At 52.4% G+C, this 22,506-nt stretch overlaps 1 protein-coding gene across 3 annotated transcripts in view; it reads left to right on the plus strand.

Moving 5' to 3' along the window:
* FLT4 (fms related receptor tyrosine kinase 4) overlaps positions 1-22,506 on the plus strand; it is a 60,180-nt gene that overhangs the window by 17,182 nt on the left and 20,492 nt on the right. For all 3 annotated transcript variants that reach the window (XM_069028742.1, XM_069028740.1, XM_069028741.1), the window contains exons 2-10: positions 6,630-6,726; positions 12,509-12,780; positions 16,469-16,581; positions 17,472-17,634; positions 17,884-18,023; positions 18,720-18,888; positions 19,473-19,590; positions 20,182-20,333; positions 21,054-21,216. In XM_069028742.1, coding sequence (XP_068884843.1) covers positions 6,630-6,726; positions 12,509-12,780; positions 16,469-16,581; positions 17,472-17,634; positions 17,884-18,023; positions 18,720-18,888; positions 19,473-19,590; positions 20,182-20,333; positions 21,054-21,216 — 1,387 coding nt within the window. The remainder of the gene's footprint in view (positions 1-6,629; positions 6,727-12,508; positions 12,781-16,468; positions 16,582-17,471; positions 17,635-17,883; positions 18,024-18,719; positions 18,889-19,472; positions 19,591-20,181; positions 20,334-21,053; positions 21,217-22,506) is intronic.

Raw genomic sequence — 22,506 nt, forward strand, 5'->3', positions numbered from 1 at the left:
CAGGGGCTGGGGAAGCAGGGAGGAATGCCCAGCCTCAGGGTGCTGCTGCTCTGACTGTGGCTTCTGCTTGTGTTGTGACCGTGCTGCTGTTGTGTAATGTGCTGCTTATGTCCCTGCCCAGCCCATCCCACTCCCCACCTGGCTGCCAGGCAGGGGGGTGCTTTGGTTGAGGTCTCCCCTGGTTGCAAGAGCTGAGCTGGAGGAGAGCCCTGTTTCTTCAGTCCCCAAACGCCCTGTCTGTTTGGACACGTGTCCTTCCTCCTCACCTGGCATTGCTGCAGACCCAGGATGCTTAGGGCATCTCTGAGTCTGGTGCCAAGAAAAAAGCATTTCCACCCACTCTGGTGGTCCTCTGGTGGCCCCTTCCTCAGCCCTCCTGCTGGTTCCTGCTCAGGGGGCTCCTGCCTTCACACACCAACTTGCCCACAGGTGTTTTGGGGCAAAGATGATGTCTCATACTTCTGGTGGTGGACAGGAAGGATCAGACACCCAATAGTGATGGTCACCTCTGTGTTTGTATTGGCTGAGTTTCTATAATTATTTTTCCCTTCTGTCCCCTGAGAAAGGACACGTGTTCTAGTTGAAGCAAAGGAACATCTCATGCTTTGGGGACGTCCTCACAAAGTGGTGAGGATACAAATCTGACACACTTTGATTTGGTGTCGTTTCAGCACTTTGAGGTGCATGGATGAAAACTTATAGACCAAAGGATCAGTGCCTTGTCATTGGCACTGCCCACCATGAGAAGGAGAAAGGTGCTGCCCCAGGCCTGAGTCAGCTCCTGGTGTGCGGGTTCAGTTGTGTGGCTGGGACTGCAATGCTGCTCTAGCACAAAACCAAGATTAGAGGGGCTGATCCTGCACTGAGAAGCACAGCCCCCCCAGTTTAACCCTTCGGAGGCAGGTCTGAACTGAGGGTCAACCCTGAGTTATGGAACAGGGAACATCTTCCATGAACCCATAAAACAAGGGGTCTGCTCTGTTTGTCCTTGTGCACATGCATAGTTTGGGGGTGATTTTCAGTCTTCTATCATTATAATTTTTCATTTGTTCATTGCTTGCTCGTTAGCCTGTTTCCATCTCTGTTTTCCTCCCAGCTTCACTGTGGGCATGGGTGGCTGTCACCCTGCCCTTCAGTTGTGTGGCAATCCTTGGGCACAGGCTGCTGGGCAGAATCTGCTCCATTTTGGTGTCAGCTCCCACCATGGTTTGGGGCTTTCTCTGCCCGCTGCGAGGCTAGAGAGAAGACACCTGGTGTTTCATCCCTACATCGGCTGGAGCCTGATGTTTATTTCTCAGCCTCATGTGATATCTCACCTCTCTGCAAAACAAGCCTTCCTCCCTGCTGGAGAGCATCGGGAGGAGGAAGAGGAGGAGCTGACAGCCCTACTTCAAATTTCCCCTGCTGCTCTGCCAGCTGCCTGCTCCTCGTGTGATGTGACACTCACGCTTTGCTGCTCCAACCCACAGTTGGATGCTTGCCCCGTGCATGAGAACGAGTTGCTCCATGGGGGAACTTCAGCCCTGTAGGTGGGAATTTGGCCTGGCTCTGCCTCCAGCACGTGGACTTTCCACATGTCTGTGGGCAACCACGGGTCCTCCAGCATGAGGGCAGTGAGTTATACCAGCACAGGCAGGTGGGGAATTGTGACTGGAGCAGGGGGGAAAATGGCATCTGAGGTGCTGGAGTTAGTTCCTGTGGGGCACATGCAGTTTCACCAGCAAATGCTGCTAATTCAGACAAGTCCAGCCTGGAAAGCAGGAGGAGAGGTCTGCAGAAAGAGCAGAGCAAAGCTTCTCCCTCTGCCCCAGTGCTAGCTACTGCTGCTCTTTTGCAGAGTCCCTGTTGGCCAGTGAGGTACCAGAATTTTACTGTTGGCCATCTGGGAGCAGAGCTTTGATCACATAGTAACCAGTGCAAACAAAATTTTCCTTTTTAGAAAGTGTCCAAATCTTGAGTTCCTGCCTTGCTTTGTTGGACAGATGCTCATTGACTAGGAATTTTTATCTGAAAACAGCGAAGTAGAGATGGGGTGATAGGGTCAGGGGAGCTCTGCTGGGGGAAAGGACACTCTTTTTTCCCTTCCGGCCTATCTTTTGTCCCAGTACAGCACTGGGGTGGGCAGGCTGGGCTGGATACGCAAGGTGCAGGGAGACAGGCCTCACCTGGACCAGCTTTGCCTTGTGCACGTTACCTTGTAGCTCTTGTCACAGAACCTCAAGGTGTGGTGGCAGGAGCGTGAGCTGGCCCGGTTAGCTGGGGACATGCGACGTCTGTGGGCAGAGCGGTCCAGCCCGGCACGGGGGAAGGAAGTCAGGGAGAAGGACAGAGTGTGAACAAAATCCCTCTCCGGAAAGGCGCCCCGTTAATCAGTCAGCAGGGCCGACTCAGCAGAGAGGGAGGGAAGGGGAAGCAGAGAGGGGCTGAGGTGGTGTGTGGGGGCTTGGGGGAGGATCCGGTGCAGGGCTTCCTGTGAGTGGAAGCAGGCGGAGAGCAGGAGCTGTGTTGTGCCATACTGTACCATACCGTGTTATACCTGCACCTTGTCCCACACACAGCCTTTGCTCTGTTCCCAAAGCCATAGCACGCTGTGGCAGTGCTGGCTCTGGCACTGATGCTGCTCTGCAGGGATTCAGCAGCTGCAGCCGTCGCAAGGCAAAACCAGGCCCCGTGTGAGGCTTTCCCATAACATGCCCAAGGGCAGAGAGATGAGGTCAGGCTGCAAGATGCCCTGGGGTGGCTAGCACTTTCCAGGGTGAGTGTGGCTTCCCCACAAGGCAGGGAGAGCCCTGGATGCAGGATGCAACTGAGAGCAGCAGTGGTGTCAGGGTGCAGAAAGAGGTAGAGGGGCCTGAAAATGAAGCAGCCGCCAGTGATAAGGAGAAGGCCCTCAGTGCAGCCTGGCCCCTTTCAGAGCCACGCGCTGCAAGATCAAGGCAAGGAAAACTGCTGGGAAATGTGCTTCTCTGGAAATAGACAAGGTGTGAGTGGCTGTGGGATCCTGCTTCCTCTCGCTGCATCCCATCAATCCCCCTCTGTTTATTTTAATATCCTGCTGCCAACTTGCTTGAAAAAAGCTGCAACCATCTTGAAAAAACAAAGCCAGAGCTGCCGCATGCCTTTTTAATTACATTAATGCTCTCCCTGTGCAAGGGCACAATTGGATGTGCGGGAGAAAGTGGGCTCTGCTTGGAGGGCTGAGGAGATAAAGCATCACAGGGGTTGGAGGTGGGGAAGGAGGGACTCAGAGGAGAGGAGACGCTCCATGCTCTGGAGACATCTCCCTCGCACCCTGGGATTTGCCAGAGACACAAACCATCTGTGTGTCGGTTAGCAGAGATTTAATGGCCAAACCCAGCACCAAGTTCAGTGCTGGGGAGAGCGAAATGCAGGAGAGAGCCATGGCAGGGCACACGCTCCCACAGGGAGGGAAAGGGCAAGGCCAGCAATGGGGTGGATCCATCTGGCAAGCACAGAGTGATAGAGAATTTTAGCAGGGAAAGCCGATGGCTTTGAGGATGATTTTGCAGTCTGGGAACGGCTCCATGCATCCCTTTGCCTGTCCTGGATGCCATGTGTGGCTCTGGGCATTGGCATCCCAAGATGCCAGGCTTAGTGGGGGGCATCAGCATGAGTAGTGGGTCCCCAGCGTGAGCCACTGCAGGGAGTCCCCAAAGTTCCCAGCAGTCTGGGGCCGGTGAAGAGGCTGGATGGCCAGAAGATCTGGCCCAGCAGTGCTGCCAGCAGCAGGAGTGTCCCCAGCCCCGCGCCGCGGTGCTTTCGGAGTGAGCAGTGGTTCCTTTCCTGTTGTACTCACGGAGGGCCATAGACAGGATGCATCTGCAGGAATCCCACAGCCCCAACCTGCACAGATCGTACTTTTCCTTTCTTCCCCTCCACCCCCTGGTGTTGTTTGCTAACAGGTCACCAGGCAGCACGTGAAGGGAGGCAGGGGGTTATTTCTGCTGCTGTCCTGCTTCCCCCAGCCCCAGTGGTGGAGCACAGCATTAGCCAAGAGACTTCTGCCACCTTGGCACTTACTTAGTGGTTCAAGCAGAGGGACCACGCCAGTTTTAAGACCTAATTCAGTGCCTGTTGCAGCCAGCACTGGACCTGGCTCTGCCAGGGTTTTGGGGATCACCTTTCTGCTCACTGCCCCAGATCATGCACAGCATGAGAGGTTTTGCTGTCCCCAGCCAGCCCCATGCAAGCCATTATCTTCTGCATTTTGGGCTGAGCACTGTGGGGGTGGCAGGCACCCCCAGCTGCTCCCTGGGGCAAGGGACAGACAAACTGTGGCCATCTGGAGAGCAGTGTTTGCACTGGGATAAGTGTGTCCGGCATTAATAGGAAATGCAGCTTAGCAGACAGATTCCTTCCCCCGCCTCCTTTTTTTAATAAACCTTGTTACATTTTGAAGGGATTTTACAAAAAATGCGGTCATTTATTTTCATAGCCCCAGGGCACATTTTTTCTGTGTGACATCTGACGTCCCCTCCCCTCCGTCGGGGAAGGGGAGGTTGGAGGCACAAGGTGGGGTGTCCTCCATGGGGGCCGAGCACCACACAGCCCCAGGGACCACAGTGACACCAACCCGTGTGTTGAGTGACAAGTGATGGCTGCTGTTGTTGCTGTTGTTGCTGTTGTTTTTGAGGGAGAGTGTCTGTGAGACAGGCCGTGGCAGCGGGACACACACAGCAGCAGAGGTTGGCCAGGACAGGCCCTGGGCTGACACTGCTTCATGTGGGCAAGTGGAGGGGAGGCGGGAGATGGCGGGGGGGTGGGGGAGATGGCTGTCACCCTGCTGTTGCCATGGGGGCAGCCATGGGGACACCACCTCAGAGCCGTGCGCAGGCGGGAAGGAAGTGGAGAACAATTGGGGAGAACAAGGCCGGCAGCCCGGGCCTGGCAGTGCTGGCGGTGCCGCTCCGCACGTCCCTCAGTGCCGTGTCCTCCTCAGCAGCCTCTCCCGGTGGCAGTGGGCCCTGGGCACTGTGCCTTGTCCACCAGCCTGGATCCCCATGCCACCCCTGTGTCTGAGAAGCTGGTGGCCATTTGTTATCTCCTGGGTTAGGGCTCCCCATAGAGAAACATTTCTAGAATCACTGGATCATTAAAGTTGGAAAAGACTTCTAAGATCATCAAGTCCGACCATTAACCCAGCACCACCGTGTTCACCACTAAATCATGTCCCCAGGTGCCATATCCACGTATCTTCTGAACACTTCCAGGGATGGTGGCTCCACCACTACCCTGGGAAGCCTGTTCCAATGCCTGACCACCTTTCCAGTGTAGAAATTTTTCCTAATATCCAATGTTAACCTCTCCTGGTGCAACCTAAGACCATTTCCTCTTGTCCTGAGGCTCTCATGGCTCTACCACAGCACTTCTGAGACCTGTAGTCCTAAGGTCACAGTTTTGGAAGAGAGGTGTCACAGATGCTTGTGAAACGTGTGAAAACACCACATCCTTGAGACCTCTCCAACCCTGACAGATTTCTCTGATACCTGGCTTTGAATATTACAAGGGAAGGAAACAGACATACACAGAACACAGTTGCAAAAAACCTCGTGTTTTTGTAGAAAGTCAAGCTAGCAGCATATTTTTGCATTATTTTCTTCCTTAGCATTTAGCACCTACCTGAGTCACAGCCTCACATTCCATAATGTTTTTTCCCCTCTCCATTTCTGGTTAGTTTGCTTGTTTTTGCAGTCAACGAGATTTCTTTTGAATTATCTCACATCTCCAGAAGCTGGAGTTTTAAGATAAAGATCATGAAGTAATGACAGTCAGCAACATTGTGCTGATGAAAAACAACAGTAGACTCTGGGGGTAACCGGTACTTCGAGATGTTTTGTCCATGAGGAGCTCACTTAGGGTGCGTGTCTGGCATGCCAGAGGTGCAAACACACAGAAAGTGGGACTCTGAAAAAAACTGGAAGAAGAGCATGATAATGTTTAACTGCCTGTCCTTGAGCCTGGATAACTTCACTCCTGGAATGCCTGTCCAGTGGTGCAGGGAAGGGAGCTGCTGCGATCCACAGAGGATTGGTCCTGTTCAGGTGACTGTACCTGAGAGTGCGCCACAGGAGAATGGCATTCCTTGAATGCCTCCTGGCTCTGGAGAGCATCTCTGCACAAACACAGTTGTGGTTTTTGGGCATCCCTGATTTGTCCCGCTGATTACAGAAAGCTACATGTGTATGGAAAAATCTGCCAGACTCCCTCTGGTTAGCAGAGGGGATTATTTCAGAGCCCTAGTCCAAGCAAGCTCAGTATCATTCACCTGGTAAGGAATGGTCACAGCTGAATTCCCCAATTTCTGGTCTTCCATTCTTTTTCTGGCGCTCATCTGTGCTAGGCTGTCTATCAGAGCCCAGGGGCTGTCTGGCCCTGGCCCAAGAGCTGAAGATCTGCTCAATGGAGCCAGGAGGGCAAACCTCTACAGGCAAACCTCTTGTGTCCCTCTGAGCCAGCATTAACTACCTTGTAGGAGCAGACCCCAAGAAGATGTTCCCTGAAGCCATTGCCCCTCTCTGGGCTCGTGGTACCAGGATAGCTGCTGCCCATAGCTCTGGGCCCAGGCTGATGGATGTCTGCATCATCTCCTCTCTCCTGTGTCTCCACAGATCTGGTGAGCAGCTATTCTATGACCCCTCCTACTTTGAGCATCACTGAGGAGGAGCACGTCATCAACGCCAAGGACACGCTGACCATCACCTGCAGGTAGGCACCAGCAAGTGTGGCTCTGTCTAGACTACTCTTACCTGGTGAGTGTTGGAGGACCAGGCAAGGAGAGCCCACCAGGGACACCTTGGCAAAATTAGCATGTCTGACTAGAAATCTTCCACATCCCCCAAGTGTGAATTCATCTAATTAATTGAAAAAGAAGCCAAAGACGTCTCAGAGGATTCAGTGATAACCTCTGCTGTAGTCTTTCAGAGAAGAAGAAAGATAGAGAAACATTTTGTGTGATTCGATAGCTTTTTTGTAAGCTCTTCAGGGAAACTGGTCTTCCTGACTCTCCCTGTCTTTCTCTGACATTGCTTATTCTCACCTCATTGGGGCTATTAGGATTGAAGTTCTGGTTTCTAAATTTGGTGGGACATTTGGGAGACACTGAGAAATATCCATGGGAGAAGGCAAGGCTGCCCTTAGTGGTGGCTACGAGAGGCTTCCAGCTTTTCTAGGAAGATGGGATTTAATGCTCTCCCTTTATATATGTGGGTGAAAAGAAGCCCCAGCCAGGGCTAGGTGAATAACTGTGAGAGGAACTGGACAATCTCTGGTTGTTTTGGACACTGTGGCTCTGAAAAGGTGGTGTGCCTGAACTGATTTATCCACGCTGGGACACTCAGCTGTGCATGTTTTCTGGACTGCCTCCTGTCTCAGAAAGTAAAAAAAAAAAAAACATAAACAAGTGGGAGAATTGCCCAAGGTCAATTTTCCTGGAGTTTCCCTTCAGCAGCTGAAAACAGACCCATGCTTGGGATCTGAATGCTGGGTCCAATGGGGATCTAAATTCAGTGTGGGCCTCAAATGGGTGTTTCTCAGTGTTATATATAACCACAGAGCAATTACTGCAAACACTTGGCTGGCATTGTGTTCATGTCTTGTCACAAACATATTTAACTTTTCCTGGAACAGATGGCATTGCTTTTCCTTTGTGAATCAGTTCATAGCCAAGGGAGAAGGACAGAGGAAAGGTTGTTGATATTAATTACTGAACTGATTTCACTTGGTCTGGGAAGCTGAGTGGTTGTGGGCTTGTTTTCATCCGGTGACTTGAAGAGCCATGACGTGTGCTGAGATGTAGGAAAAGTGTGAATTGGAGGACTGTCCATGGCTGTCCGTGGGGGACTGTGGTCAGCCGTAGAGCTACTGTGGGAACATAGAGGAACAGAAGGGAGTTTGGGGATTCCAGTGCTCTGCCATGGTACTTTTCTCCACAGAGGGATGTGGGAACTGACACTCTCTGTCAAAACCTTGGAAGAGGGGAGACTCAGTGAGGTTATTCTGAATGAGCTTAGAATCAGGGCAGATCCTTCCTCAGTGGGGGCCCAGAAAGGGACACAGAAAGCAGTTTCAAGACTGTTGTCTATAGATTGAGCCAAGGCGAAAGGACATACTGAAGCTGGAGGTGTGGTAAAAGAAAGTGTCTTCTGCAGCTGTGAAAGACTGAACTGGACAGCCAAAGAGCACAGGGCCCTCTGCAAACAGCACTAAAACCCATGTACCCTCTGCCCATATTGCTCTTTTGCTGCTCCTTGCTTCTGCATCCCTGTGTCCCAGATGTGCTCCATGGGGAGCAATGTCCTTCACACCATCTGCAGGTAGATAAATCTCAGTATCTCCTGCATGGCTCAGAGGGTTCCCCTTTTCCTTCTGAGCTCTCAGTCCTATGTTTGTCTGTCTTGAGGAGAGGACTTTGACTGTGGGACACTGTTACTTCATTTGAATGAAGAGTAAATCTTTCCTGGTCCCTGGATCTCTAATTACACCCAGCTGCTTCTCCAACCTCTTCTCTGGGCCATGGCCCACCCTGGGAAGACCTGGCTAGTGTTTATGGGAGCTGAAGGGGAAAACATGCAGACCACCAAGAGAACAGGCAAAGGAGAGAGTGGTGGGGCAGGGTAGGGCAGAAACAAATACAAAATCAAATCCAGGATCCAGGGATTTCCTGCTGAACATCGTGTTGGAGATGACTTCAGTTTGACCCTGGTCTTCCCTTGAGAACAATGTCCTCTGGCTGCTCTTTAAGCTGCCCTGGAGCCAGGAGTACAGGCCTGCTTGAAGCAGGGCTTCAGCAGAAAGACGAGCTCAAAACCCCTGTGTGAGTCTCCCTGGAGACCTTTCAAGCTTCACCCACCGAGCGTGAGAGTCCTGCAGCCAACTGTGCTCTCAGGCTCCCTCGCAGCAGCCTGGATCTCAAACATCCACAGCTCTGCAGCTCTGCTCCTGCTCCACAGCCCACCAAGCCTCATCGGTGATCAGAGTCCATGCCAGGCCATGGGATAAGCAATGCCTCTGGAGCTGGGCATGCTTAACAAATACCCAAAGGCACAACACACACACAAGGAGCCACCAGTTGCTGGGGCTCTGCTTTTGCAAATGGCATCATATACAGTCATGTTCCCTTGTCACCCAGCACAAGGCACCCTTGAGAGGCCCGGACAGAGCAGGGGACCAGTGCAGGAACATTCTCCAAAACAGAGATTGTGCCAGGGTTGGCTGAGAGCCCCAGGGATGTTTTGATCCAAGCATGTGGCAGAACAGGGGGAAGGGGATGATGCCCAAATGGACAGTGCAGCTTTTATTAGCTCCCATCTCGAGAAGGAAGGGAAGAATATTGTGAATCTCTGCATTCATGCCCTTGGCAGCCTGTGGAGGGGGAAAGCAGAGAGCTTTTGCTGTTCTAGCTTGCGAGCATTGGAGCAAATCCCACAGGAGCCAGCTGCACAACAGCAGAAACCTCTGCAGGGATCAACTTTGTCCTGGCTATCCCATCCCATCCCATCCCATCCCATCCCATCCCATCCCATCCCATCCCATCCCATCCCATCCCATCCCATCCCATCCCATCCCATCCTGCAGGTGCTGGGCACACAGGTGGGGAGCAAAGCAAGAAAAAGAAGGGCAAGGATGCCCTTTGCTGCCCAGTGACCTGTTAACAGAGCTGACTCGCAGATGTGCAAACCCGTCCGTGGCAGAGAGGAAATATTTGACCCCAGGGCCCTCTTGGCTCTCGTGGAGGAAATGAGCACTGTGACAGGGCTGAAGGAGCCTGAGGATAATGCAAAGCCCCACAACCACTGCTCCGGAGCGGTGTCTGGGAACACACAACACCTGCTGCTCTCTCCTACAGGTGTGTGGCTGGTGTGAACATCCTCTATGGTGCTGGGGCAATTTGGTTTGTCCCAGCTAAGCCACAAAGCCACAACCAGCTTTGCCCATCATACCATGCATGGGAGTTTCAAAGAGGATTGAAGAAGAGGGGTGCCAATTGCAACATCTTCCTTGAAGAGCATCTATGCTGAAAAGATTGAGGAAAACAGCTGTGGAGAAGCCTACAGTGGATTTTTTTCCAGCTGGCATCAGCAGGCTCCATCACCAAGAGGCACATTATCATCGAGCTGAAAGAAAACAACTTGGGAATAAATCTTGGAAGGTGACAGATAGGAGAGAGGGAACCATCCAGAACTGCTGCTTGGACTCTTCCCCAAATGCAGAGGGTAGATTCAGGTCCATGTGAGCCTGGTCTGCCCTCATTCCTGCCTCTTTGTGGTCCTCTTAACACACCAGTTATTTGGACTCACAGTAATGCCCACACCTTCTGTGTCCCCACCAAGTCTATGGACATTGAAAGTAAATGAAAGCACAGAATGAAAGGAATGCCTGGGTTGAGCTGCCCACGGGCTGGTCGGCACGTCTGTGCACACTGGCCCATCCATGTTTATATAAATATGTGTCACTCAGCTACTGCAGGCCTTGATGGTTAATGAAACAAGTGGATCTGATAATGTGTGAAAGTCCCAGTAGGTAAACAAACAGAAAGCGGAAACGCTGGAGACCTTTACAATTACCCTCCTCCAAGTGGAGTGCCAAAAATGCCTGGTCTGAAGCTCTCAGCTCTGGGTGGAGAGTGGGGACGAGCCCATGGTCTGCACCAGTGCAGTGGGACTGTGAACACAGCAACAACAGCCATGGCAGAGGCCACCAAGTGTTCCTGGTTTAGTGATCAGTTTTACTATTATTTTCCCTGTGCATGAATAGGAAGGGAAAAGCTGAAAATTCAGTTCTTATTTTTATTGAAGTGTTCTTGAGACTCTGGTACTTGGGAGAAGCTTGCCTGTGCTTCAAGGACACAAGCTGCCAGAGCTGTACTTACCGTTCTGCCTCAGGCGCTGATAGCATTTTTAGTGAAAGCAGAAGTTTGAGTGGGGTAAGAGGGGCTGTGTGGCTGTCCCCAAGGACTCGTCACTGCCTCCAGAGCCCTTGTGCCTGGTGACACGGGAAGAGTGCAGCACACTCTCTCCAAACTCATCTGCAGCGAGCTGGAAGAGAGCAAAGTTTTCAGGAAGATAAATCAGCTGCTGAAGACAAACACAAAGGGGCAGGTCTTTCCCCCATGCTTGGGCAGAAATCCTGTCCTCATTGCATCTGAGCCATTGTGCCCTCCAATGGCACCTTATCTCACTTCCTCCTCGTTGTCTCTTGCTGTCTGGTGATGGTCACAGCCTGCCTGTGCTTAAAAGCATCTGCCCACAGAGCTGCCCTGGCAGAGCCCTGGCAGAGGAGCTGCATGTGCCAACACATCTATTCCCAGCTTGCATAATAAATGAACCCAGTTTCCCCTCATAGAGCCAATGGTGCTGACAAAAGGCCATTTTTACCCCACAGCTGTCTCTTATGATGGCTTCTTTTTTCCCATTTCTTTTTTTTTTTTGCACGTACTTAAGTGACTTTCAGCTATATTGGCAAACTTTCAAGTGGGGACTAGGCCTTCCTCTGAAAGGGGCTCTGATTTCACAGAAGGAAACTTCCAGCATGGAATAAAAGCTTGTTTTGTTTGTAGTAAACAAGTGCAGTTATAACAAGCTATGGTGGCACGTGTGTGCACATGCAAGCTCCTGCTCTGGAGATCCTCAGCTATATATAAATACACAGATGCACGTTCTATCTGGGGGTTTCTTGAGTTCCTGGACTTTTCTGTCTGTCTTTGGGCTGCTGGTGTACAGGCTTTGGGGTCATGCCATCAGAGAGGTGTTTGCAGCTCAGTGTCTCTGCAAAGGTGGGAAGGGGCAGCAGCCCCAGGCCCACTGGGGTTTTGAGGGGCTGCAGGGTGCTGTGCAGAGCAAGGGAACCCCCTCCCACAGCAACAGGGAAGGAAACAGCTGGCAGCTGGCCAGAAGGCAGTCAGCTGAGCCTCCCCTTGTTTTCCCCTTGCTGTCTTTTATCCCTGACTCCCTCCTGCTTTTCTCTTTCTCACCTTCTTTCCAGTCTGCTCTCCTTCCCCCATTCTTCTTCCCACTCCATTCATCATACAATGAGCCCCAGCCAGCAGCTACGCTGAGCCAAGGGAAATCATCACATCCATGTGTTTCCCTAATAGCTCTGGACCCTTTTAATAATGAGAGGGAATAGAAAATAAATGGAACCTTTCCTTCAGGGACCTGTGTGTTTCCCTGTCGTGGCATTCATGCCAGTAGGACAGTGCCATGGGACAGAGGGGCCTGCTTGTGAGCGGGCTGATATCTTACAGCTTAGCACAGCCAGAGAGGTGGCCTGGGGAAGGGGATGAGCCTTTGCTTGCCCAGCACTTAGGGAATCTGGTTGCCTTGTGCCTGTTTTTTCCCTTGGAGGATTGCGATTCCTCTGTGCCTCAGCCTGAGACCGGTGGCTGGCTGGGCCATGTGCAGGTGTGCACAGAGTCACACCAAGCAGTGAAGCCACCACCATGTTCACCATGCTCAGCCCAAAGCTAATGCTGCTTTTCACCCATGTCTAGAGGCCAGCACCCTTTGGAGTGGTCGTGGCCAGGAGGCAAGGTGGATCCTGCTGGGAAGGAGGAGACCGAGTTGGTGGCCTCAGCAGCCCCCAGCAGCGGCCAGGCAATCCAAGAAGAAGACTGCGAGGGGACCGGCACGAAGCCGTACTGCAAAGTGCTGGTGCTGACGGAGGCACAGGCAAACCACACAGGTTACTACCGGTGCTACTACAAGTACATCGATGCCAAAATCGAGGGCACCACAGCAGTCAGCACCTACGTGTTTGTGAGAGGTAAGAGCTGTCGGTGGTGTGCACCTGCAAGGCTGGGAGTGTGGGGCAGCCAATGCACCAACACAGTATCTGAAAGATTAAACATCTCCATGTGCCTCCCAGGGCAGAACATAGCTGCTGCAGCCTCGGGGAGGGGGCCAAGGGCTGGTTCCCTGGAAGTGCAGGGGACCAATATCCGTCCAAGGCGGCAGCGCCTGGGATTCAATTATGTCCCATCCTGGGGGCATTGCTCCAGCCGGGTTGGAATGCAGGAATTCAAGGAGTGAGAGCCTGGCCTCAGAGACACTCCACCACTAAAAAAAGCACAGGAGTTATCTTCTGGGCAGCTGGGGGCTCCCTGAGATGCTGGTGGCCAGGGGTAGTAGTGTTTCATAAAGCTGAGACTGAGAGGGAGAGGATGAGTGGTACAAACACTCCATGTGCAGCCTCCACCTGTTCCCAGACCTGCTGGCCTGAGCTGCTTCACAGTGACAGATCCAGATGCTCCTCTCCATGCTGTGCAGGGGCTGCCCATGCAAGCAGGGTTATGAGGTGTATTTTGGCAGAGGAGGGATGTTACCAGGCTTGGGGCTGGAACCTCAGCTTAGGGAGTGGCTGCGGGGCCAGTACTCAGCGTCTCTGTGTCCCAGAGGTTCCTCCTCTGCCGTCTCCCCCACTGCTCACAGCAGGCTCCAGCAAGATAAATGAACTCTGTCCCCTGGAAACAGTTGGCTGAGCTATTTCTCTTTCCACCCCCATTTATTAGTTGATGCAGTTGTCATGAGCCAGGCAGATCATGACATACAAGATGCATTTTTCAGAAGTCCCAGGGCAAAGCCAATTTTGCCTCTGCAACTATGCAGAGAAAAATGCAGGGGCAAATCATAAAAGCTGGGCAGCTGTTGGAGAGGGATTGAAGTCTGTTTGGGCAATTGCTTCCTCTTTCCATGGGCTATGCTGCCCACCCTAAAACAGGACAGAGCCTGCCTGGATTTCAGACATCTGTGAGTTGGACAGTGGTGTTCAGACATTCTAGAGGGTTGTATCAGGACGGAGACAGAGAGCTTCTTAGATATGCTGAAAATTAGTACAACCCCAAAAGCTTACATGCAGGGAGTGCTTTTGCAAGAACTGATTTTCTTTGTGATCCAGCAAATGCCACTTTGCCCCTTGATCCACCTTCTCTCACCTCCAGCCTCTCTGCAGCTCAGGAGCGGCTCTCCTGTTTACCAGGAGTGCACGTGGTGCTGCTTAGGGGCAATAAATCCCACGCTGTCAGGGCCCGTGGGACTCACAGTGCCTGTGGACGGTGTGTGTGCACCAGATCCTGCCAACACCTCGCAGCACTGCTGTGCACGTGGCTACACAGCACACCTTCATACTCAGTCCAATCAGGCTGTCCCCTCTTATGGTTATCAAGCATCTAGGAAACCTCAAAATCTGCCTTTCCAGACAGGACAGGCTTTCAAGCAGGAGAAGGGACATGTCAGGAAAACCCAGGCATATGGTAACCACAGCCATTGCAGAACGTTCAGATAAAGCCTGTTCCTGCTCAACTGGGCTGCAACGTGAGACTGTCCCTGGAGAGCTTGGAAGGGCTGATGTAAGTGTTGGGGATGTTTGGAGACAGGATGATCAGACCACAGGTTTATCCATCAAGCCCATTTCTCATGTTGAGAGCTTGGTGAAATTGCCAGGAACAAAATATCTGTACTTGCCTGGAAAAATAGGTTCTTCTGTATTTTACCTGCAGCTCAGTTCTTAAATGAACTCTCCATGCATGTGTCTCCTTCCCATGTGTCTGGTTAGGTGTGTATTTTATTACAACTAGAGATAGCACTGTAGACACAGAATGCCTCATCAGAGTAGGATAGGCTATGTACAGCCCACATCTCATAAAGCTTAGCATATATTAATGAAGAAATTATCCCCATCCGACCCATTAAGGCGGCCTTAAGGAAATTTGTGATGTTGTCAGAGAGGGGAGTTAATGCATGAATCACAAGCTCATTGGCAGCAAAACTAGCCCAGTAAATCAGTCAGTTCTTGGCTGCCATCTGAGCTGGAAGGGGACTTTGTGGTCTCTCACCTCTGGCAGCTGTGCAGCTCCCCCTTCTCACATGCCCAGGGCTCAGGAGAGGAATGAGGAACATGTTCACACTGGGAAACAAATCTGTGGTTTCAGAAGTCAGCAATCCTGTAGCAGCAAAAACCCCCAGGAAGTAAAGACAAGAACTCTCTGGGCAATCTGTGTTTTTGTAAGAGCTGACCAATTCAGTTTCTTGAGTGTGAGTTGTTTCACCTACACTTTAGAAAAAAGCACTTCACACAGAGGAGAGGCCTTTGCAGCATGACTATCACTCAAGCAGCAGCTTTATAGATCAAAAATTAAAGATTTATGCACTTAACAGTGGGAGCACTGGGTTGGATTGGGTTGGGCCCAATGTGATTTGAACAACAGAATCCCCAAGTGAGAATCTTTTCCAAATTCATCTTTGACTTGTCCTTTTAGATGGGTCTCTTTTGGGGTTGGGTATCAGAGGAAAAGAATCTCAGGTTGGACAAACAGAGGTCCTCGTGCTACACTCCCTTGAAATCAGTGGTTTAGCTGAAACACAGGTGAATAAAACTAAACGTAGGCCACTGGCATCATTTGGTCTGATTACAGCATACCAAAAGCTGTAAAATCACCCTTAGCAGGACTCTGAGGCAGCCCAGTGTCTCCCGGATGGAGACCGAACCCCTCCTTATAAACCCCCCTTCACCCAGGGGGCAATTTCCATGAATAAAGCCAATCATGACCATGTGCTGGGTGGACATTTACAGAGGAGAGATGCTGGCAACACCATGCCTTCGAGACACTAGGAAGTGTGTCAGATAGCACCCCATGAGGCATAAACCCCTGTGGAAAAGGGCAGGCAGGGGCTGATACTACAGAATAAATCATCCGTCACTGAGGCCACCAAGCAGCCTCACAAATCTTTGTCTCTTCCAATTTTGTCTTCATCCCCTTTAGTCAGCTGCTGATTCTACGCTGGCTCTGCACAGAGTTTGGTGTGACATCCCTGGCCTTGCTAAGTCATTCCATAATGATTATTTTTGGGTGCTTTTGCTCTTCCTGTCAATATTTGTGCTTGCAGCAGTTGGGCGGCAGTGGGGTGGCAGCCCTGGAAAGCTCAGCTCATGTGTTTATCTGCCGGCCGGGATGGCTGCAGGATGACATCTGCATACCATTGCGCTGTGGATCACTTCCTCGCCCGCGAAGGTCGCGCTGCCGGCCGCTGCAGCAGGGCAGCACAGCCCCGGCAGCTCCACGCCAGCCCTGCGCGGGGACACAGCCACCAGCTGGGCAGGCGCCGAGCCCAGGACACGACGCACTGGTTTCACAAAGGGTCACGCTCAGGCAGAGACCTTGAGGGCTCCAGGAAAGCGGAGGTCATTTCCCGCGCTGCCCAAATGTCACACAAGTGCCGCTGCACTGGTACCGTGTTTGGTGTGGAGGAGCTGGCTGCCTTTGCATTCCCAGGCTCCAGGTGTCTCCTCTGACTGTCACATGTGGCAGATGGCGCTGAACAGCTCAACACCATTCCCTCTGTGAAGCTTGTGCTGTGTTAAGGAAATTCAGAAAGCCTCCTTTTTTACTGGTTGTTGCCTTTTCCCAGTTTTTTCTTCTTTTTTAGTAGTTGTTCTCCTTGTATCTTTTCTTCAGATTTTGAACAGCCATTTATCAACAAGCCAGAGACCCTCCTCATCAGCAAGAAGGAGAACACTTGGGTACCATGCCTCGTGTCTGTCCCAGATCTTAACGTCACACTGACCTCGGTGAGAGCTCGGCCGCTGGGAGACTCTGGACCGAGATGTATTGCATTTGTTCTGCATTTGTAATTGCCTGAGTGGAAGCAGGACAGGCACTGCCAGGAAAGGAAAATGCATGGGATACATTTTCCATGGAAAGTACAAGCCACTGGCTTCCTCGTTTTATTTGCTGGTTGAGGCTGTGTTGTCCAGTTCCCTTGGGCAGACCCCACGGGTTTCCTGCCAACCTTGCTTCTCTTCCCTGGAGCTCTATAAAACAAAACAAGACTTTGTTTTAAACCCATTTCCCCACAGCATCCCCTGTTTGCCTCATCTCTGTGATCTACAGCCCCTCTAGGTGGTCAGCATCCCCCCAAGGGAGGAGGCTGCAGCCCTGGGGCTCATGACTAAAAACAGGTCTCTTATCAGTTTGCTTTTGCTTTCGCCTTTTTTTTCCTTTTTTTTTTTTTTTTTTTTTTACAATGCAAATACATCCTTCCAGGATGAGTGTTACTATTGTACAAAGGCCTCCAGGGACACTCTGGGGGCCAGGGGCCTTTCCCTTGCCCAGGAAGGACACTACCCAAGGTCAGCACTCATCCCGGTGGGGCTGATGTGTGGGACATCAGCATCGGTTTCCTTAGCTATCTCTAGAAGTTTCCATTCCTGGAAGTCTCTGGCCCGCTCTGCAAACAAGGAGGCTCATGGTGCAGGATGAGGATGCTCGGGGTAGAGGGGAGGCCACAATTCCTAGATGGCAAACCCTCGGGGGGAGAGGGCGGGAGGCCATCACAGCATGATGCTGCATCGCTTCTTCCCACAAAAGGGATGTGTTAGCCAGCATAAAGCCTGGGAGGGGTGGAGTGGGAATGTTGTTAACCTCTTATTTTAGTTGGCAAAATCTTGATTTTTTCCAGCAAAATTTCTTCATCCACCCTGACGGGAAAAGCACTTTCTGGGACAATAAGAAGGGAATGCAGGTACCCACACACTTGATCAAGGACTTACTGTATGTCCACTGTGAGACCGTAATTGACAAGAAGGTCTTCAAATCCAATTTCTTCATCATCCATATAGCAGGTGAATATTATATTTGGAAAGGTTCAGGGGAGCAGTTTGGGTGGCTCTGAAGTCCATCACTGTGGCTCATGGGAATGTTATGGCCCTCTCTACCTACACAGAGTCTGCATGGTGCTTATATCTCTTCTACTGTGTGTCAGACAGAGATACACCATGCAGCAGGAGATCATTCCCAAACCTATAACTACACAGTCTGAGTCAAAGAATTACTGGATCATAAATGTCTTTTCCTTGCCTCTTCTGCTTCAGGGAGTGAGCTGTATGACATCCAGCTGTATCCCAAGAAAGCCATGGAGCTGCTAATGGGAGAGAAGCTGGTCTTGAACTGCACAGTGTGGGCTGAGTTCAACTCTGGCGTCCACTTCCAGTGGACTTACCCTGGCAAACAGGTACCAGCAAACAGAGCAGCTCCCTGTGCACTGAACTCTTACCCATTGAGTCACCCCCTCCTGACCCTTCATTCTTCCTCTTCACATCATTGGCAGGGCTCTGTTTCACAATCCTAACCATGCTGTGCCCTGGACATCTTGGTCAGAGGGTTTTCCCATTTTTTTTCCCTGTAGCAGAAGGCAGACAGAAGGAAGACCCTTTTCCTGGCAGAAAGCTCCCTTTTTGCTGAGATCTTATTGCTCTGGGATTCTCAAGAAACCACTGGTTTCACTTTCACCAGTGCAAATCCAGAGCAAACATGATTGCTTTAAAAGGAGCTACTCTAATCATAGAGCCCTTGTTACCAAGAGCCTGTGAGGTCGTCTCTTCCTCACTGTTTTTCCCCTCTTGTATCCTCTGGTTTTTTGAATGGTGAGACAGGGGAGTCCCCTGAGAATATCACTCAGTTCATGGGGCTCCCAGCCTGGTTCCTGGGCTACATATGAGCAAAACATGCTAAGATCTGACCCCAACCTCCAGGAGTCAGTACACAGAACATGTGCCCTTCCATGCCTGAGGATGGCAGTCAGTTGTGCAGAAACCTGTCCAGGTAGAGGCAAGCACCGAGCATCAGGAATCACAGCTGTGAGGAGGCTATCCACATAGCCCCCTCCTACTGACGTCTTTCATCCCCTTCTCTCTGTCATCTCCCACAGACACAGCAAGCAGTGATCGAGCCCGAGCGCCGGTCCCTGCAGACATACACGGAGCTCTCCAGTATCCTGACCCTCCACAATGTCAGCCAGCAGGACGTGGGGAAGTACACATGCACTGCCACCAATGGTGCCCAGATGCTGGAGGAGAGCACCGATGTCATCGTGCACGGTACAGCACCTGCCAGTGCCATGCAGAGCCACAGCCAGAGCCCAGCTGCAGCAGAGCCATCCCCAGACTGCTTGGGCAGAGTGGCTCCTGCACCTCCATCCACTCTGCTTTAGTGAAACCCAGCCCTTCTCCAGCCCCTCAGCCCTCCTGCACCCCACCACCATGCTGGGAGCACAGTCACATTCAGCAAGGTCCCAAAACGGAGGGAGAGAGATGCTAACACCAAATTGGCCCAAATGCAGTGGAATGGCAGGACACACGTATCCTGCGGCCCTGTGGCAAATGCCGTGCCCCTGTGGCATGGCTGGCCTGAGGAGCACCAGCTGCGGGTGCACAAGGCACCATCTGCACTGGGTGGCTGTTTCTTGGCAGCGCAAAGTCATGAGGCAGCCCAGCCTTCCTGCATCCCCAGTGGTTCCCAGGAGGGAGACAGAGGCAGCTCTTCAGCTGCCAGGATCTCAGCTGCCCTGTAACGACACACTGCCTGTTCTTGGTCCTTGCTGTTGGGCCCTGTGGAGAGCAGTAGATCTTTGTGACAGCCTGCTCCCTTAAATTCTCCTCCATGGTCCCTTTTTTCCTTGCAGAAAAGCCCTTCATCACCGTGGAGTGGAGGAAGGGCCCAGTGATAGAAGCCACTGCAGGAGATGAAGCCGTGAAGCTGCCAGTGAAAGTCGTGGCTTACCCCCCACCAGACTTCCAGTGGTAACTTACCTTTCCTAGCTTGAGCCATCTTTTCCTCTCCTCCTTTCCCCTGCCAAATGGGGAAGCCTAGCCTGGCTTCCTTGCTAGGTCCCTCTGTGGCCAAGATTGTCACAAATGTCACTTTTTTCCACCCATGGGGGTCCCTTCTCCCACAAGTCCTGGCTCTCAGCTGCACAGCCTGGCTTGGCAGCTCTGCACAGTCTGGAGGGGCCAAGTGGAGTTCCCACAGGAGCTGTCCCTCTTGTCCCTCTGCTGTGGCAATCACAGCCGCCCAGAGGAACCAGGTAGTGGGATGGGTTGTGCACCTCATCATGCTGCACTTCCATCAGAGCTGACTGGAGATGGGAGCTTTGCACCCACTCACTGCTCAGGGCAGAGCTACAACACCCCCAACCCCACACACATCCATATGACACAATGTGCAGACCCATAACTTGGGTCTGGAGAAGGCCCAGGGGTCTCTCCAGAGAGGTCCTCAGTGCTAGCGAGGGGCACCCTGACTGCTTTCTAGTGGGGATGAGCAAACCCCTGCCCAGCTGCCAGTGGGACACTTCCTCCCGATGGCTGCATTTTCTCTCTGCCTCCCCGCAGGTACAAGGATGGAAAGCTAATTCCCAAGCAATCTCAATCTTCAATGCAGATCAAGGATGTGTCGGAGCAGCACGCCGGGACATACACGCTGGTTCTGCGGAACAGGCTGGCGGGGCTGGAGAAGCACATCAGCCTCCAGTTAATCGTCAATGGTAAGGGGGGGCCAGGCCTGGAACTGGGGGGGAAGTGCTGAGCCCATGGCCCCAGTCTTTGGGTTCCCTCAAGACCCAGTCCCCATTGCTGTCCTAAAGCAGTTGGTACCTACATCACCTCTTTCTCCCCCATTGCTGAGGGATGCTGTGGCTCCAGTGAGGCTGCTTCCTTCTGGCTTGGGTGACACTAGTTTTGTTCCTGGCTCCCTCACTTTGGACAGGATATGTCCTGGCTCAGGGGCCACTTCCCAATTGCAGTTGGAGATGCTGCTGAGGGTGACCCTAACTGATGCGGACTTGAGAGCAGGGCAGCTGCCACACAGATGAGGTCTTGATCTGGAGGAGCTCCTGTGGGTGGGAAGCTCCTGTGGAATTTTCCCACAGCAGAAACTGGTACCTGTCATGCAGGAAACAGATGCCAGCTAAAAAAGTGCTGGAAGGGCACTGCTATCTGAAGATGTGTCTCCAGCAGGCTCTGTGGCCCTGTGCTTTGAGCCCTGCAGCATCCAGACAGTTCCACTCACCAGAGAAAGGAGAAAGGCTGTCACTTGAATCTGCTTAAATACTACCTGCTGTGCCTTGCAGGCCTGAGTTGCCCTGAGATCCAGACAGCTGCAGTGCTCAGGCACTCTGTAAACAGGCCTGGGGAGGGCTGTGCCAGGCCTGGGGATGCAGTGGCTGAGCCTGCAGCTGCTCACAATGTCACTCTGATCCTTGCAGTTCCTCCACGCATCCATGAGAAGGAAGCCTCTTCCCCAAGCATCTACTCCAAGAGGAGCCCCCAGGCCCTCACCTGCACTGTCTATGGCATCCCGGCACCGGAGGTGATCCAGTGGCAGTGGAGGCCGTGGATGCCCTGTCGGATGTTCTCCCGACGCAGCCTGTAAGTGCCATTTCTTCCAACACTTGTTTCTTGTCAGGCAACCATCGTGGTGTCATGGACTTCTTGTGACAGTGGCTGTGTCCCCGACCGTGTCTCGCTTTTGCTCTCCCACCCACAACATGGCACCTTGTGGGAAGGCTGAGTGGAGACACTTGTACTCTGTGTGGGATTTTTGCCCAGGCTGGCTGGTCTCAGACACCAACAGCTTCCACAGCATCCTCTGCATCCTCAGCCACCTGCATCTGTCAGTGGTTGTCCATGGCCCAACCACACCTCACAGAACCTGCAATGAAACCACTGGTCACTGTGCTAATGGGGAAACTGAGGCAGATTGCAGGAGAAATTGTCACAGCCCCTGGGTGAGACCCCAAGACAGCAGATGGGGCTCACACCCTTCCTGCCCAGAGGTCCCCGTAGTTTTTCTGTCCTTTGTCTTCTCCTGGGTAATGATGGAAGCAAAAGTGCTCATAGGCAGCTGCTGCTTGTGGGGAAGAACTGCGGAATCCTGGGGAAGTGCCAGATCTCTGCCAGCTGCTGGGATGATTTGCCAGCAGGGTGTTTGTGCCAGCAGCACTAATAGGTAGGCAGGAAGGGTGCATGCCCACTGCCTGTGCCCTGGGAAGCTGAGGCAGCATCAGGCACGGCTGCAGTGGCATTTTTTAATGACAGCCTCAGCAGAAGAAGGAAAAGGGATGCTGGGGCGTTGTAGCCAGAGCAGTCAGGGTGGATGACATCAGGATGCCTGGAGGAAGCCAGGTCCTGCAGCCCTGTGCAGGCTTTTGCCAAGCCAGGGACGCCAGAGAGCTTTCCATCGCATGCAAGTGCACTGTGGCCCTGTCAGGAAGCAGAGGGGCCCATGAATTATGAGCACTGTCTCCCAAGGCCACCATATTTCTGCCTAGCACAGCTCCAGAGGATGCAGGAGGCTTCTTTCCAGCTTCCTGTTGTTTACACAGCTCACCAGTGTGTTTGCCCCACCAAATGCTCTGCCCCACGCTGCCAGCATACACCTTTGCCACTGCTCCTGGGCCTTCAGCTCCCCTCTGCTTCCCTGTCACCCTCAGCCTCTCCCTCCCACCCCCACCCACATTTTTTACCAGATCCTCCCATCTTCCACCCCAACACGCATTTCAAAACACCCTGCAGGCTGCAGCATCCCAGATCCCTGACAGATTTGGGTATTTCTCCCCACATGTCTGTCTAAGCCTGAAGAGGTACCATCATGCCCCTGTGAGACACCAGCAGCACCTCTACTTGGGACGTCTCCCTCCTGGTTTTGTTGAGTCAGAG

The sequence above is a fragment of the Aphelocoma coerulescens genome, chromosome 13 (assembly GCF_041296385.1).
Source record: "Aphelocoma coerulescens isolate FSJ_1873_10779 chromosome 13, UR_Acoe_1.0, whole genome shotgun sequence".
In the NCBI taxonomy this organism is placed as follows: domain Eukaryota; kingdom Metazoa; phylum Chordata; class Aves; order Passeriformes; family Corvidae; genus Aphelocoma; species Aphelocoma coerulescens.